Source organism: Cuculus canorus, chromosome Z (genome assembly GCF_017976375.1).
Source record: "Cuculus canorus isolate bCucCan1 chromosome Z, bCucCan1.pri, whole genome shotgun sequence".
Taxonomy (NCBI): domain Eukaryota; kingdom Metazoa; phylum Chordata; class Aves; order Cuculiformes; family Cuculidae; genus Cuculus; species Cuculus canorus.
Genome location: NC_071441.1, coordinates 76,757,338 through 76,775,449, shown reverse-complemented (window position 1 = coordinate 76,775,449; position 18,112 = coordinate 76,757,338). Strand labels below are relative to the sequence as shown.

Sequence of the window (18,112 nt, the reverse complement as noted above, 5' to 3'; positions counted from 1 at the left end):
AATATGCAGCTCCAGGCATGGGGAAGAGTGGCTGGAAAACTGATCTGTCAAAGAAGGACCTGGGGGTGTTATTTGACAGCAGCTGAACATGAGCAGCAGTGGCCCAGGTGGCCAAGAAGGCCAATGGCATCTTGGCTTGGATCAGGAACAGCATGGCCAGCAGGAGCAGGGAGGGGATTGTGCCCCTGGACTCAGCACTGTTGAGGCCACACCTCGAATCCTGTGTTCAGTTTTGGAACCTCACTCCAAGAAGGACATTGAGGGCTTGGAGCACATCCAGAGAAAGGAATGGAGCTGGTGAAGGGTCTGGAGTGCAGGAGTTCTGGGATGTAGCTGAAGGACCCGGGATGTTTTAGCCTGGAGGAGGCTGAGGGGAGACCTCATCTTTCTCTGCAGCTCCCAGAAAGGAGGTTGTGGTAAGGTGGGCGCCGGTCTCTTCTCCCAAGACAGGCAATAGGATGAGAGGAAATGGCCTCAAATTGTGCCACGGCAGGTTCAGAATGGATAGTAAGAAACTTGCCTTGGGCTGCGGGTGAGTCTGGAGCCAGTCAACACCTGGAAATGTGACACCTAAACATGAAAGAAAGGGCAAACCAGTGTGGCTGTTTCGTGAGGAGACTTTATGAAACGGAAGGAGGCAAGTCTTGAGTCTCAAAAGACTCTCTGGAGTACGTGAAGTTGGGCAAAACCAACCAACCAACCAGAGAAAAACCTCAATGACTCATGGACCCAAATCATTGCACTTCAATGTAAATTAAGGCTCGCACAAAACAGATGGACTCAACAAACATCTACAGAAACTTTTTAGTTTGCACATCTTCCCAAACCAAGCATTTACCCAAACACGGAATACATTCCAACACGATGCAGAGCAGGGACCTCAACATTCAGGTGACCAAGAAATACCCTAAACCCCAACCACACTGCAAAGAGAGAAAAAAGGAAATCAAGGTTCATACAGCTCTCTCCAGGATCTCTACTGAAGAAGACTGAAGATCTTTCAGGACCTTTTAAGTTATTGCCTTAACACCAACAGGGGCCAAGAGGAGGTGTTTCGGATCAGATGTTAGCTTGATGGCAGATACAGACTCATAGAAGAAAAATTCCATACCCCTTCTTACCAAACCAGATCTGATTCCTCGCAGAGCTGGAATTTATCACAATAATTCCACTCTGGAACAGGTCATTCAGAAGCAAGCTTCTCTAAGGAAAGCTGCAATGAGTTTGACCACTATTTTCAATGTAAAAGTTAAAACTTTCACTTAACCACCCCACGGCTCTCTTGTTTCAGGCAATGGGGTTGGTGTGGCTGTGTGACAAAGCAGGGAAAGCCCTTGGGTAACAGAACGCACTGATCCTCAGTGAGGAAACGTTTAAACCACCTCAAATCTTCCTATTCCACCAACACCAACACCAAAATATGAAATTAGAACAGGAAGAAAAAGACACCTAGAAACGGGTTAAAACAAGATCAAATGCTTCCTTTAAGTAGGAAGAGAGACTGAAAAATTCTGTGAAGCCGTTTGAAATCACCTCTTCCCACCTAGGATAGAGGGCTGAAACACACCTCTTGGTCCCCACGAATGAGAAAATAAGAGAGCTGGATAGGAAAGATCACACAGAACCTCTGCAGGCAAGATCTATACCCAGTGCACTTCATCGCTCTGGATCCTGGGCAAATGGAATCCAGAAACCCCATCAGCAGATGATGTAGCGGACAAATCCAGAACAACGAATTTCTCTCAGTCTCTGGGCGTGGCGCAGGATACTAAGGATGTTGTAGCAGCGCTTATCCATCTTCAGCTGGGTGAATTCTTTGATGTCAGCCTCCATGATGAAAAATTCACCTGGAAACCAAAAGACAACATTGATATAGAAATGACTGCACTGCAGCGCAACGTGTGGTTTCAATACAGGCCAGGGGACGATGTGACTGAGAGCAGCCTGGGGAGAAGGACTTGCGGTGCTGAGGATGAGAAGCTCGGCATGAGCCGACAACATGCGCTCACAGCCCAGAAACCAACTGTGTCCTGGGCTGCATCCAAAGCAGTGTGGCCAGCAGGGCAAGGGGGGGAATCTGCCCCTCTGCTCCACTCTGGGGAGACCCCACCTGGAGCCCTGTGTCCCGTTCTGGAATCCTCAACAGAAGAAAGAGGTGGAAATTTTGGAACGTATCCAGAGGGTCGACAGAGATGATGTGAGGGCTGGAGCACCTCTGCTCTGAGGACAGGCTGAGAGACTTGGGGTTGTTCACCCTGGAGAAGAGGAGGCTGTGGGGAGACCTTAGAGCAGCTTTCAGGACAGAAGGGGCCTCCAGGAAAGCTGGGGAGGGGCTCTTCACATGGGCCTGGAGTGACAGGACAAGGAGGAATGGCTCTAGATTGGAAGGGAGAAGATTTAGATAAGACACTAGGAAGAAATTCTTCATGATGAGGATGGTGAGGTCCTGCCCCTGGTTGTCTAGAAAAGTGGCAGCTTCCCCATCCCTGGAGGGGTTCAAGGCGAGGGAGGAAAGGGAGGAAATAGGGGAAGGGAAGGGAGGGAGGGAAGGAGTTATTCTCGGCACTCCATAGCTGTAGCTGTCATTTCATATTCAGTCCTTATGCACTGCTCAGCGAGGAGGTAATTATAGATCCAGTAAAATGTGCTTTTAATGCTTCCTGAAACACAGCAAAAGGTTTTAACCACATTCACAAAACCGACAGAAAGAAAAGCGACCTGAAACCAGGAACGTGCTAATTAAGGTATGAGAGAGAAATACCCAATTATCTTCAAGGAGAAGCACTAGAAGGGAATAACATATTCCCTGTAGGATTGTGCTGCCAAGTCTCATGAGAAAGAAGTTGCGAGGCTGGGGACGTTCCAGCTTAAAAAGAAGATGGTATTTGTCCTCCTCCCATTACCCTTCAAGTTAGGCAGGGCAGCAGCATCTTAGACAAGATGGAAGGTGATAAGACAGGGATAGATAAAACAGGGAGGTGATTCGAGGCAGGCAGCACGGCTTCACCAAAGGCAAGTCCTGCCCGACCAGTCTAGAGGCTTTCTATGATGGGGTGACCACGTCAGCGGACACTGGAAAAACAATGGATGTCATTGATCTGGACTTTTGTAAAGCCTTTGACACAGTCCCCAAGAACATCCCTCTCTCTAAACTGGAGAAATAGGGATTTGATGGGTGGACTGTTCCGTAGACAAGGAATTGGTTGGATAGTTGCATTCGGGGAGGATGTTGTTTACTAAACAAGCACTTTGGAGCTTTACACAGGCAGGACTATGTTTACATAAAAACATTTCACCCCCAAATTCCATCTTATGAGTGATCAAACAGGACACACACTCTGCTCTGAAGGAGCGTCCAAGGATGCGACAGCCGCAAGGACTGGGGTCCCAGAGCACCATTTATAAGGGCAGGGTTCCCCAAAACATTGCTCAGAGCTGAAGAAGAAAAGGACATGCTGTCTCACAAGCCAGCCCGTTCCGAGACCCGGCAACACAAGTGTCCTATGGGAATTAGAACGTTCCCAAGACAACAACTCTCAGAAGCTGGAGGTCTTCCCTGAAAGGGGAACTACACTGGAATCACAACGGAGCCGACACAACTGCCAAATCCACATACAGATGAGCGGTGGAAAGTTCATAGAATCACGGAACCATTAAGGTTAGAAAAGACCTCTCAGCTCATCCAGTCCAACCATGAGCCCAACCCCACCACCAGGTCTCGAAGGGCCACAGTCACATGTTTGTTTACTGGGAAAAGAAAAAACCCTTATAACGGCTTATAACACAACTGCAGTCAGACAGAGATTGTTTACAGTTTCCAGTGACATGGTAATACACCTCAACGGCATTCATTAGGAACCCAGGAATAATCTGCATACCGGTTCCACAGGTTGTTTTATTTGGGGGGAACATCAGAACACCCTGAACCTGTGCAGAGTATGATTTTTCCTCACATCTGCCCAAAATTCAGGGGCAGCAACCAGAGAACTGCAGAGAAACCAGAACTGGCTCAAGGGAAATGGTTTGGTTGGAAAAGGTAAGTGCATGTGCTAAATAAGCAGCTAAACTGACAGAATTGCCTCTCCAGCCTGGAATTTAATCTGATAAACCAGGCAGAGTCTTTTCTCATCTTGAAATCAGAGGAAGAGGTCATCTGGCAACCAGTCCAGTCTCAGAGACTGATGGAATCCTAAGCAGATATACACACACAGCAGAAATTCAAGCAAACAAATTCATGAACGCACAATCTGATCCTGAAAAACACAATGGATAAAGACATTTAATCATTTTGTGCTGGTGAAAAAAGAACAGCCTGACAGCCTGCCAGAGCTTTTCTCTAAACTTCCTCGATGACTTAGTCACAACAAACAAAAAAACAAAACCAAAACCCTACCACACACAGAATTTCAGATGCTGGACGTCCTAGTTTCCCCACTGAACTTTCCAACCTAAACAAGAAAATAGAGACTGCCTCTCAGCTACTTGAAGTAATTAAAATCCTCAGTTTTCAGACTTAAAATACCCTCTTTCTGGCAGAAAATGATCTCTTCGCTAATTATGGCTTACTTGAGTTTCTAGAAAGTCTCCCTTTGCAGCTGAGACTGCTGTGAATCACGGTGAGACTAAACAGCATTCCAGCATAGGAGAGCCCTTCCAGTGTTTCACCTCTGCCCTACATCCATGAGCTCAAAGTCCTCACTGTCATTCTGTGGACAACAACAGTTAAACCAAAACACTTCTCCAAGTTAAAGATGATGAAGCGAATATTTAAGAAATCCTATACTGATAGAATCACGGAATGGTTCGGGGTGGAAGGGAACTAAAAGCCCATCCAGTTCCAACCCTGCCATGGGCAGGGACACCTCCCACTGGATCAGGGGCTCCAAGCCCCATCCAACCTGACCTGGAACCCCTCCAGGGATGGGGCAGACACCACTTCCATGGGTAAACCCTGGCCAGGGCCTCCCCACCTCAGCATGAAGAATTGCTTCCTGATGTCTGATCTAAATCTTCCCTCTTCCACTTTGAAGCCACTCCCATTTGTCCTGTCACTCCAGGCCCTTGTAAAAAACCCTCCCCAGCTTTCCTGTGTTCCCTTTCAGCACTGGAAGCTGCTCTAAGGTCTCCCTGGAGCCTTCTCTTCTCCAGGCTGAACAACCCCAGCTCTCTCAGCCTGGCCTCAGAGCAGAGCTGCTCCAGCCACCGCATCATCTTTGTGACCTCCTCTGGACCCGCTCCAACAGCTCCATGTCTCTCCTGTGCTGAGAACTCCAGAACTCGACCTAAGACTGCAGGGTGAGGTCTCAACAAAGCTGAGCAGAGGGACAGAATCCCCTCCCTCCCTGCTGGCCGCGCTGCTTTGAATGCAGCTCAGGACATGGCTGGTTTCTGGGCTGTGAGCGCACATTTTTGGCTCCTGCTGAGTTTCTTATCCACCAGCATCCCAAGTCCTTTTCCTCAGTGCTGTTCTCAATTAATTCGCTGCCCAGCCTGCAGTTCTGCTTAGGATTTTCCTGACCCAGGTGCAGGACTTTTCACTTGGCGTGGTTTGATTTCATTGCTCCAGACCGTCCAAGTGTTGTTGTACAGGAAGTCCTCCACGTCCAGTCCGATATATGCTGTGCACCCCGTGCTGGGAAAGGAGGGAAAGGCCTGCTACACCCACAGATCATTACTGCCCTTTCCTGTTCTCTCTCTGAGAATAAGCAATAGCAGGTCTGCTAAAATCTTTCAGGACTGACAGTTACAAGCATTCCCAGGGGTCAGGCCACTCCACCAGATTGCAGAGTGCTGGAGGGACTCTTTCCTGACAATGAGATGCTGTGTGTTACACCAGAACACCAACAGCACACACTGGCATTACTCACTCAGGGGTTTTTCCAGTACGAATTTCATACTTATGCCGCAATATCCAAGCGTTATGAGATTGACACTAAGAAAGAAATACAAAAATACCTCTTGTTTCCTTTATTTCTTCTTCCAGGAACCTGCTGTAGAGTTTCCTGGCTGGTGCTTTCATAGATTTCAACGGCTGATGCATGATCTTGTACTTGGCAGCCACAGCATTGTTGATCTCTTGAATGACAACATTAATCTGCTCACATCTTAAACGGCCTCTCAAGTACCTGCAAAGAAAAATAAAGATCAGTAACAAGAAAGTCACAGAGTTCTATGTTTATTTTTCTCTTTCCTCAGCCTTAATTCAGGGAATGATAAAATGGTTTGGGTGGGAAGGGACCTAAAAGCCCATCCAGTTCCACCTCCTGCTATGGGCAGGGACACCTCCCACTGGATCAGGGGCTCCAAGCCCCATCCAACCTGGCCTTGAACACCTCCAGGGATGGGGCAGCCACCACTTCCCTGGGCCAGGGCCTCACCACCCTCAGCGTGAAGAATTTCTCTCTCATGTCTGATCTAAATTTTCCTCCTTCCAGTTTAAAGCCTTTCCCACCCATTCTATTCCTGCACTCCCTGATAAAGAGGCCCAGTCCTCATAGCAGAGGTGCTCGAGCCCTTGAATCATCTTCATGACCTCCTCTGGACCCATTCCATCAGTTCCATATCCTTCTTCTGCCAGGGATTCCAGAACTGGATACAGGACTCCAGGTGCGGAGTCCTTCCCCCTTTCAATTTAAAGCCATTCCCTCCCGTTCTGTTAGGTAGGAGCCAGCAACGAACTGTGTCCTGGGCTGCATCCAAAGCCGTGTGGCCAACAGAGTGAGGGAGGGGATTCTGCCCCTCTGTTCCTCTCTCATTAGACCCCACCGGGAATCCTGTGTCCAGTTCTGGAATCCCAAACAGAAGAAGGAGATGGAACTGTTGGAACAGGTCCAGAGGAGGCCTCAAAGATGACACAAGAGCTGGAGCAGCTCTGCTCTGAGGACAGGCTGAGAGAGTTGGGGTTGTTCAGCCTAGAGCAGAGAAGGCTCCAAGAGACGTTGGAGCAGCTTCCGGTACTGAAAGGGGCTTCAGGAAAGCTGGGGAGGGGCTCTTGATCAGCGAGTGCAGGGATAGGAATGGTTTTAAGCTCAAAGAGGGGAGATTGAAATGAGATCTTAGGAAGAAATATTTTCATGTGAGAGTGGGGAGGCCCTGACCCACGTTGCCCAGAGCAGTGGTGGCTGCCCCATCCCTGGAGGTGTTCCAGGCCAGGCTGGATGAGACTTGGAGTCCCTGTTTCAGTGGGAGATGTCCCTGCCCATGGCAGGGGGCTGGAACTGGATGGGCTTTAAAGTCCCATCCAAACCAAATCAAACCAACGCAAACCATTCCATGAGCCTCCACTCATGACCATTCCATCGCTCCTAATAACTGCTTGTGTTTGCTTCAGTGTCAGTTTGCACATGTGGAACTGGAAAACCTCTACAGAGAAAAGCATTTCAATCAACTTCAGGAATGAATGGAATTCTTCAGCCCAGGATATCAGGTGGCGGAAAATCTGCAGCACAGCGAGTCTGAGAAGATCAATGAACGAGAAGTTCACCCCTCATTGTAATCTGGATGTAAAGCTCTTTCCGCTGGAAAACGCACAAAGAATTTAAAGCACAAGCAGGTAATCCATTACAAAGTCAATGTTCCAAACCAGAATGTGGGCAGGAGTTCTCCCGTTGCCAACAAAACATCAGTGCTCGCTGTAGAGATTAATACTCGCCAGTCGCTGCAGGGAGACAGGTCTGCACGGGGGCGCAACAACTCCTGCACTCAAAGCAGTTGCTCTAATTTCAGGCTGAACTGACATGAAGTTATTTGTGCCCAGCTTTTAACTTCATTCATACTTTTAATCAGTCTCGATGCAAAGCTGGAAGTGCAGCCATTTCCGTAAGAACGCTCTCCGGGGCAAACACAATGTCTTTGCAGACAAAAGCGGCACAACCACCCCTGAAATGCAGCTATGCTCAGCGTCTATAAACAAGCAGCGCAGCCTACAGCCACGGAGGGCTTTCCCTGTACATATTAACAGCTATTCATCGCTCTACCTGCATCCCTGAGCCAAGTTACAAGTCATGCGGGAACGCGCAGAGCTATGAAGATTAAGGCCAGAGGTATAAAATACCTATATTTAAGTTCCTATGCAATCAATAGAGAACACAAAGCTGAGAGTACATCTCAGCACATCCTGAAGCAGAAACAGAGAAGCAGGATTTGACAGCTAAACCAAGAAGCGAGCACTCTCTAAGAGGCCCTGGGGCATGCGGGATGCTCACACAGGGCCAGCAGATGTGCTGGGGGTTACAGAATACTCAGTAACTAAAGCTCTGGCAGCACACGCTGTTGCATCCGCGATGGCACCAGGCAGTTCTGCCCAGGGAACTGAAATGACAGCGCCGGCAGCTGCACCACGTTCTGCTGTCGGTGACTGCTGATGGAACCCTGCAATGGACTGGGAGCGGGGACAGGCGACGCGCCCGCAGGCGCCCGTGTCACCCACACTTAACTGCGAGTGCCTTGCTCTGAAACCAAACTCTGTCTAAAGGAACTGAAATTCTTCTGAGCATAACTAAGGATCATAAGAGCTCCAGCTGTTCCACAGTCTGCTCACAGAATGGTTCTGGTTGGAAAAGACCTTTAAGATCATCAAGTCCAACCATCAATCCAGCCCTGCTAAGTCCACCACCAGACCATGTCCCCAGGTGCAACATCTACTCGTCTTTTAAACACCTCCAGGGATGGAGGCTCCACCACCTCCCTGGGCAGCCTCTGCCAGGGCCTGAGAAACTTTTCAGTAAAGAAATTCCTCATGATATCCAGCCTAAGTCACTCCTGGCACACATTGAAGCTGTTTCCCCTTGCCCTGTCACTGGCTACTGGGGAGGAAAGACCAACACCCACATTGCTACACCCTCCTTTCAGGGAATTGCAGACAGCAATGAGGTCTCCCCTCAGCCTCCTCTTCTCCAGAGGCTTCTCGTAAAGCTTGTGCTCTAAATCCTTCACCAGCTTTGTTGCCCTTCTCTGGGCGCACTCCAGCTCCCCAAAGTTCATCTTGTTGTGAGGGGCCCCAAAGTGAACCCAGGACTTGAGGTGCGGTCTCACCAGTGCTGAGTACAGGGACACAATCACTTCCCTGCTCAGGGGGTGCAGGGATAGGATGAGGGGGAATGGCTTTAAACTGGAAGGCGGAAGATTTAGATCAGACATCAGGAAGAAATTCTTCACGCTGAGGGTGGGGAGGCCGTGGCCCAGGTTGCCCAGAGCAGTGGTGGCTGCCCCATCCCTGGAGGGGTTCAAGGCCAGGTTGGATGGGGCTTGGAGCCCCTGATCCAGTGGGAGGTGTCCCTGCCCAAGGCAGGGGGTGGAACTCGATGGGCTTTAAGGTCCCTTTGAACCTAACCCATTCCATGATTCTATGTTTCCATGAAAATGCAGTGCTGTCCCTTGTCCTTCTTGGTAGATTATCAGACCTGCTTGAACTCACCTAAGCCCTCCTCCCCAGAAGAAACACGATTCTGCCACCTGAAAAAAAAAAATCTGTAGAGCCCAAACAAGCACAACCTTTCTGTAAACCAGCAACGAACACAGGAGCACCCAGCTAGCCTCGTTCTCCCTGCCCGCACACAGCAGTGGAAAACATTCCACTTTCAAGGGTGACAAAACTTTTCATGACATTATTGGGAAGAGGATAGCTTTGACCAGACGCTAGAACAACATTTGGCTGGAACTTTTCAAGACATTATCAGGAAGAGGATAGCTTTGACTGGACGGCTGCGTCTACTCCTCTGCCTTAGCAGAGATAAAGACCACCAATTTCCATCTTGCAGCAATGGAAACCTACCTTTCCAAAACTTTATCTCTACAGAAAATCTAAGGGAGTAAATCTGCCAAACACCAGAAATGATCTGCAGAATGAAAATACCAGGTGCATGCATGTCTAAAAAGGAACGGAAACAGGTCTTTACTATTAGCTCAGGATTCAGGCTCCTTCATTTTCCGCCATTAAGCAATTTTGTGGAAGAAAATGGACACTGTTCACCTGGAAATTCTGAAAGCTGATGGCAAAGGTGATTGGAAAGCCTTAAGGAAAACATAGACTCAAAAAAAGGTTCCTAATTGAAACAAGTATAGTCAGGGAACACTCTCTGAATCTGAAGTCTCAATAACAACTTAGCTTTGGGCACTGTGTTTACTCCTTCTGCAGAAATATGTGTCATTGTCCCCCAAATGCCATTTAAGTAAAGTGATTCCTACATAATAGACTTAAGAGGCAGAAATCTGTCCATCGGGTGCTGACGAAACCCCCATCTTTCTGTTACAGAAATCTGGGATCTTTCAGTGCCAAGTGGTTTCGCTTTTAACAAGCCTGCTTTCTTTTTCATCTCAAAACAAACTGACAGGCTAAGACCTGAACGTTTCAGAAAGCAAGACATGGGTCAAAGGAAAACAGCATTTTTCTTTATTCTACCCACTACTAAACCAGAACCCGGAGCACCTCATCTGCCCATATGTTTTAAACACCTCTAGGGAAGAGGACTCCACCACCTCCCTGGGCAGCCTCTGCCAGGGCCCGAGAACCCTTCCACTGAAGAAAGTTTTCCTGACGTCCAGTCTGAGCCTGCCCTTGTGCAGCTTGAGGCCATTTCCTCTCCTCCTAACATTTGTTTTTTGGGAGAGGAGACCAGCACCCATCTCGCTACAACCTCTTTTCAGGGAGCTGCAGAGAACGATGAGGTCACCCCTCAGGCTCCTTTTCCTCAAGCTAAACAAACCCAGGCTCCTCAGCCGCTTCTCATAAGAATCCTTCTCCAGTCCCAGGCTTCTGAGAGAAGAGGTTTGGGTTTTAAAGGATGAGTTCCCATCCTTCCAATCTACACATACAAAAGAGCCTAATTAGCTCTATTCAATTCATTTGCAGGTCTGCTGGTATTGCATACAGACTATTCTGAGCCGTCATCGTGATGTTTCATCCCATTTAGATCAGACATAGGGAAGAAATGCTTCACGTTGAGGGCAGAGGGCCCTGACCCAGGCTGTCCAGGGAAAGGATGGCTGCCCCATCCCTGCAGGTGTCCAAGGCCAGCTTGGATGGGGCTTGGAGAAACCTGATCCAGTGGCAGGTGTCCCTGCCCATGGCACAGGGTGGGAACTGGATGGGCTTTAAGGTCCCTTCCAACCCAAACCCTTCTGTGATTTAAAATTCCAGCACACCCCTCAGTCTCCCTTCTCGAAGGGCTCACCTTCCCAAACCTACGACTGCCACCGAAGCGGCACAGCAGGGTCTGACAAAAGCCACGCTTACTTACGCAGGAATGTTATCAAATTCTTCAGGGCTTATTAAGGGCATTTGTTTAACAGCTGTTGCGTCTTCTTTAGATTTCTTTGTGCATTCAGCTTTTGTTGCCTCCTCCCGTTTGACAGCTGGCCCGGTGTTGCTGTAAAGTGAAGGAACACAAAGTGGATACATAGCAGAGATGGGCTAAGAGTACAGTTCTACTGCCAGGTCTGCTCACTCACAGCCCCACGTTCCCACCCTTCTCTCAGCTGGGTGAACACAAGCCGGGATCTCACCCGAGGCAGAAAAATAAATCAAGGTATCCCACTTGCCTCCAACCGCCTGCTTTCCCTGACTGCCTTACAGCTCTTCACTTTGATGCTGGAGAGCCTGCCAGCAGGTGAACTGGAAGTGTTCCCAGCACAGAGCGGTTCAGAATTCATCGTGCCATTACAGTACCCAGAACACGAGGCCTCGCTTTTTATCACATAAATCAGAGTGCAGAGCTGCAGCCTAGTGGGCAGATCCAAAATACTACACAGTGCTTGGAAACAAGCTCAGATCTTGGGAAGCCCGACTCATCCATTCATTTCTGAAGCAAAGGAATCCAACACCATCCAGCAGGCTGGGATTTTATTTTATGCAGATAAATATTTTAGCCAAGATCCCAAAAGCTGAGCAATTTGCTGCTTTAAGTGATTAAAGACGATGGTGCAGAGGACAGGGAGGGAGTGCCACCGGCTGGATTCCAAAACTGCCTGGTCCGGGACAGAGTGAGGGGTGAAGCTCTGCTCCGAGCAATTGCACAGCGCAGAGCCCTCCGGAAATCCTGGGCACCAGCAGTTCAACTCATTCAGACATGAAGAGCTGGAAAAGAAGGTGAGCTCTGCACAAACTCATCCTGGCAGCCCAGAGCCAGCGCTACTTGTGGGGAACCTCAGCAAGGACGAGGGTCCAGTTCTGGAATCTCCAGCAGGAGAAGGAGGTGGAACTGTTGGAACGCGTCCAGAGGAGTCCATGGAGATGATCCGAGGCTGGAGCACCTCTGCTGCTGGAGAGCCTGCCAGCCTCCTTCGCTGCTGCTTCACTCAATAAGAGCTAAATTGAACTGTTCAATTCGCCCATTTTATTTGCTTTCCTCCTCTCTGAGATTTGCAGCCTGTCTCAGCAGTGCTTCAGCAGTTGCTCTGCTTTCTGCACTCTTTATCTCATGACATTCCCTTCACAGACAATTAGGACTCGGCTCCCAAAGCATTTTGAGACACAGAGGAACGGAAATGGAGAAGGTCAAGAAAGACTTGGAAGAGGAATGAAGGCCACTTACACCAGAAGAGATTCTGATCCATGTGATCATGAGATGATAGGGTTTTCAGTTCTAGGTGAGATGAAGAAGGGGATTAGCAAAACAGTCACATTAAACTTCCAGAGGGCAGACTTTGGACTGTTCAGAAGGTTGGTTGGCAAAGTCCCATGGGAGACAGTCCTTCAGGGCAAGGGAGCCCACGAGGGCTGGGCACTCTTCAGAAATGAAATCCTAGCAGCTCAGGAGCAAGCTGTCCCCATGTTCCGGAAAAGGAGCCGCAGGGGAAAAAAACAGCTTGATTGAGTAGGGAGATCTTGAGAGGCATCAAAAAGAAGAGGAATGTCTATGAGCTTTGGAAGAAAGGACAGGCCTCTTGGGTGGACAACAGGGAGGAAGTGAGATTGTGCAGGGAAAAAATGAGGAGGGCTGAGGCCCAACGAGAAATCAAACTCGCTAAGTCTGTGAAAGATAATAAAAAAAATCTTTCTACAAATACATTAACAAGAAAAGGAGGACTGGGGAGAATATTCAGTCCCTATTGGATGCAGAAGGAACAACAGTGACAGGGGATGAGGACAAGGCTGAGATACTTAATGCCTTTTTGCCTCAGTCTCAGGGAAGCTGTTCCCCCTGTGTACAAACCCAGGAGTTAGAGGAGCAGAATGAGGCTCCCATGATCCAAGAGGAGGTGGTTAGAGACTTGCTTGCCCAGCTAGACACCCACAAGTCTATGGGGCCGGATGGGATCCACCCAAGAGTATCAAATGAGCTGGCAGATGTCCTTTCCAAACCCCTTTCCATCATCTTCCAGTGGTCCTGGCTGACTGGGGAAGTGAGCTGGCAGACTGGAAGGCAATCCAACATGCCAAAGAATGTTTTTCATATCACTGGCAACACAATGCCTAAATAAGCCTCGTTTGCACCTAAACAGTTTCTAGGAGCTAACATAACCTTAAGATGAAGTGGTTTCCTAAATTAAGAAATTAAGTCACAAAAGCAGAACACCAGGCTTTCTGCTATAACGTCACTCCCGACACTGGGAGCTTCCATCTGAACAACCTGGTGTTCTGAAGGCTTTACCTGAAGTATCTGTTGGGGCTACCGCAAGGCTGGAAGGATCAGCCAAGAGCAAACTTTGGCATGAATGCGTGACACCATTGACTTCCAGAAGCGCACAGTTAACACACAGTAAAAGCAGTGGAGCTGTACAACGCCGCAGTTGGGCGCTGCCAGGAGCGGCACAACACCTCCGCGCCTGTGTACCACGTACCAGCTCCGAGTTGGTTTGGGCAGGTATGGAGGAACGTTTTCCTGGAGGTGCTCTGCTTCACTTCGCTGTCTCTCAACAGACATCTTTATCATCTGAAATTATCAGTAGACTCCATCAGTGTGAAAGTGAATGCCAAGCAAGTGAAATTAGCTTACTATTAGGGCTATGCTAATTGTTTAACTTATGAGGTGTTCTTTGCTCTCTCCCCAACATTTTACCTCTTCACCTCCTAGTTTCTCCAAGAGCAACTAGCGAAGCTCAGCAAAAAAGAGCTAAGCATGAGAAAATGTAAGCCTGCCTGTCTTTGCCATCAGAGCGTCCAGAGGCATTTGAGCGGGCAAGAAACACATCTTTACGACACCCTCTAGCAGGTCTGGGTTGGGGAATGGTGGCAGTAATGAAGAGATAGAACAGGAGATTCATCCACCTTCCCCAAAGAACACTGCCTCAGAGGACTTGGAACATGAAGGCACCGCAGACACTCAAACAAGCAACAGATAAATACTGCAATTAAATCATTTTCTTAGCTATTGGAAGGATGTAAAAATAGAACTGCTCTTTAGGTCGCAGTATCTTCATCTATATGATGAAGATTTGCCCTCAACATTTAAACCTTGAAAAGACAATTTGAGCATTCGCTGCGCTGGAAATCTGCTTAATAAACCATCAGTAAGCACGTTTCTGATCTAAAAAAGAACAAACACACACTTACGCCTTTGAATCTCTCAGTATGTTATGAAAAGAAAAAAAGATTACTTTTAACCGATCCCTTAGTTTTTCTTGCTGCTGAACCTCTGCTTCCATTTCAACCAGGAGCCCGTGACAGACAGCCAACTCCTGTCCCAAGTTGGAGACCACAGATCTGAGCGATTGTTCGTTGCCTGTCAAAGAGAGAACATGAAGCCAAAACACATCCAACAAAACCAAAAGGCCATTTCTCTCCCCTCCACAAGAAGTGATTACCTATAGCCCTACGCTCCCCATATCACTCCAGGAAAAGCAGCAATATTCTCTGGTCTAACAGTCAAACCCCTACTCCGTACAGCCAACGGAGTTCCGAGCTGCCAAAGGAACAGAGCCCCTCTCCAGCGCAAGGCTGGGAAGCGCTAAGCTGTGCCCACTGCACTGCAGGTGGAGGACACAGCCTTTAAACACAGCTTGGCTGCAGCATCCTGGACTCCTTTGCTGAAATCTTCGCATTCATATGAGTGCATAAATCCTCAAAGCTTGAAGAAGACATATTCCTCTGTGTGTCACACTGTGGGAAAACAATAAAACAAAGAAAGAAAGGATGCAGTAATTTAAGAAAGACCCAAGCTGCAAACATTAACCACACAGTCGGAATTTTAAAAAGGACCCTGACCTGTCAAAAAGGCAAAGGGAACTAAAATGAAGCACTTACTACACTACCTGCTTCCCACCTGACCTGGGGAGTCATTCTTCAGCCATACTGAGCATCGGTGAGGCTGCACCTCAATTCTTGGGTTCAGTTTTGGGCTCCTCACTCCAAGAAGGACACTGAGGGGCTGGAGCACCTCCAGAGAAGGGAACGGAGCTGGGGAAGAGCCTGGAGCACAGGGGCTTGGGGAGCAGCTGAGGAAACTGGGGCTGTTTAGTCTGGAGAACAGGAGGCTGAGGGAGACCTCATCACTCTCTGCAGCTCCCTGAAAGGAGGTACAAGCAAGGTGGAGGTTGGTCTCTTCTCCCAAATGTTAGGATGAGAGGAAATGGTCTTAAGCTGGGCCAGGGGAGGTTTAGAGTGGATATCAGGAAATATTCCTTCACACAAATGGTTCTCAAGCACTGTCAGAGGCTGCCCAGGGAGGAGTCCCTGTCCCTGGAGGGGTTTAGAAGACGGGCAGATGAGGTACTTGGTGATCTGGTTCAGTAGTGGACAGGGATGGTTGGACTCAATGATCTCAAAGGTCTTTTCCAACCAAGTGATTCTGTGATAAAACAGGACAGGAAGCACAAAGGGACTGGTGTAGACAAAACAAAGCCATTTCCCTGAACTCTGAGGATTAGAGCGGTGTAGTATCAGTATCACAACTCCTTAGGAAACTGTATAAGTCTTTGTCACATTAATCTGTTCACTACTAAAACAAGAAATACCTGGAGCTATCAGGCTCTCTCGGAGTGAATGTATCAGATGACCAATATTTAGAGATGGTTTGGGAAACTACAGGAAACACGCACTGCTGTGCTGCCAGACTGCAAGAGCACAAAATAACAGAATCATAGAACGGTTTGGCTTGGAAGAGACCTTAAAGCCCACCATCCAGTTCCACCTCCTGCCGTGGGCAGGGACACCTCCCACTGGATCAAGGGCTCTAAGCCCCATCCAACCTGGCATTCAACATCTATAGGGATGGGGCAGCCACAACTTCCTTGGGGAACCTGGGCCAGGGCCTCCCCACCTTCACAGGAAAACATTTCTTCTCATCTCAATCTCCTCTCTTTGAGCTGAAAAACCATTCCCTCTTGTCCTACCCCTGCAGTCCCTGACAAAGAACCCCTCCGCAGCTTTCCTGGAGCCCCTTTCAGCACTGGAAGCTGCTCTAAGGTCTCCTCTGTGCCTTCTCTTCTCCAGGCTGAACAACCCCAACTCTCCCAGCCTGTCCTCGTAGTGGAGGTGCTCCAGCTCTCGTATTACCCACAAGTAGCGCTCTGCACCCATAACTCCTGTGTAATCATACTCGTTATCAGCATTACAGAAGAGAACTGATCAAATCCATTGCTGAACCACAGTTTCCCTGTTCCTGAACCTTGTTTTCCCTGTTGATGGTCTCCACTTTCGCCATTCCTGGATCCCCACTTCCCCACTGATGGAGACCAGTTTCCCCATTGCTGCCCCAGTTTCCCCAGTCTCCCTGCTGCTGGACACCTGTTTTCCCCTTACTCATCCCACTTTCCCAATTCCTGAACCTTAGCTCCCCCACTGCTGGGCCCCACTTTCTCCATCCCTGGACCCCACTCTCCCCACCGCTGGACCCCCACCTTCCCTGCTCCTGGAGATCAGTTTCCAGATTGCTGCACCCCAATCTCCTTGCTGCTGAACCTCACTTTTCCAATCGCTGGACCCCACATTCCCCCTTCATAGACCCCAGTTTCCAGCCACTGGTGACCAGTCGCCTCTTTGCTGGACACCAATCACCCAGCTCCTGAACTTTAGTCGCCCCATGGCTGCCTCCATCACTGCACCACAGTCTCCCCACTGCTGAATCTCACTTTTCCTGCCATGGGACCCCATTTTCCCCATCACTGGTCCCCAGCTTCACCCTCCTTGGACGCCACTTTCCCCATTGCTGCACCCCAGTCTCCCTGTTGCTGGACACCAGTTTCCCTACTTCTGAACCTCACTTTTCCTCTCACTGGACTCTACTTTCTCCATTCCTGGGCCCCAACTTCCCCATCTCTGTATCCCAACTTCCCCACTGCTGGAGACCACTCTTTCCCTTGCTGGACCCCACTTTCCCCCTTCTTGGGCCCCAACTGTCCCTGTACCTCCAAAAAACCTGCTCCGTCCTGGACCCCACTTTCATTGCAGCTGGAGACCAGTTTCCCCATTCCTGGATCTTAGTTTCCCCCTTCCTAGATCCAACTTTCCCCATCCCTGAAGTCCAAATTTGCCCCCTACCCTTTCCCTCTTTCTCCCCTCTCCCTGAACCCCCAATTTCCCCATCCCCAAACCCCCTTTCTCTCCTCCCTTTCTCTCCCCCTCCTTTCTCTCCTTTCTCTCTCTCCCCCCCTTTCTCTCTCCCTCCTTCTTTCTCTTCCCCCTCCTTTTCTCTCTCCCCCTTTCTCGCCCCTTTCTCACTCCCCTCCCTTTCTCTCTCTCCCCCTCCTTTCTCTTTTCCCCCCATTCTCTCTCTCCCCTTTCTCTCTCTCCTGTTCCACACTTCCCACTGGATCAGGCTACTCCCAAACCCATCCACCCCGGCCTCGGACACCTCCAGGGATGGTGCAGACACCGCTGCTCTGGAACAGTTCCTCCCACGCTCCCAGAAAAACATTTCTTCCAAAGATCTCATCTCATCTCAATCTCCCCTCCTGCAGCTGAAAAACATTCCCCCTTGTCCTTTCCCTGTGCTCCCTGATCCAGAGACCTCCCAGCTCTATGGAGCCCCTTTCAGTAAAATTACTTTTAAACGGAGATTCTACAGAAAGAATTGATTGAGATTACATTTCTTTTTAAATGATCACAGAATCACAGAACAGTTTGGGTTGGAAGGGACCTCGAAGCCCACCCAGTTCCACCACCACCGGATCAGGGGCTCCAAGCCCCATCCAACCTGGCCTTGAACCCCTCCAGGGATGGGGCAACCACCACTGC

General features: G+C 49.1%; 1 protein-coding gene across 1 annotated transcript; it reads right to left on the bottom strand.

The window, feature by feature from the left end:
* Positions 1-787: 787 nt before the first annotated feature.
* Positions 788-16,580, bottom strand: LOC128850461 (spindle and kinetochore-associated protein 1-like). Its single transcript, XM_054054824.1, has 7 exons — positions 16,492-16,580; positions 14,743-14,750; positions 14,536-14,660; positions 13,780-13,871; positions 11,238-11,366; positions 5,956-6,125; positions 788-1,847 (listed from the first exon to the last, which is right to left on the bottom strand). The coding sequence occupies exons 1-7, from the start codon at positions 16,578-16,580 to the stop codon at positions 1,699-1,701; spliced, it is 762 nt and encodes a 253-aa protein (XP_053910799.1). The 3' UTR covers positions 788-1,698.
* Positions 16,581-18,112: the final 1,532 nt, after the last annotated feature.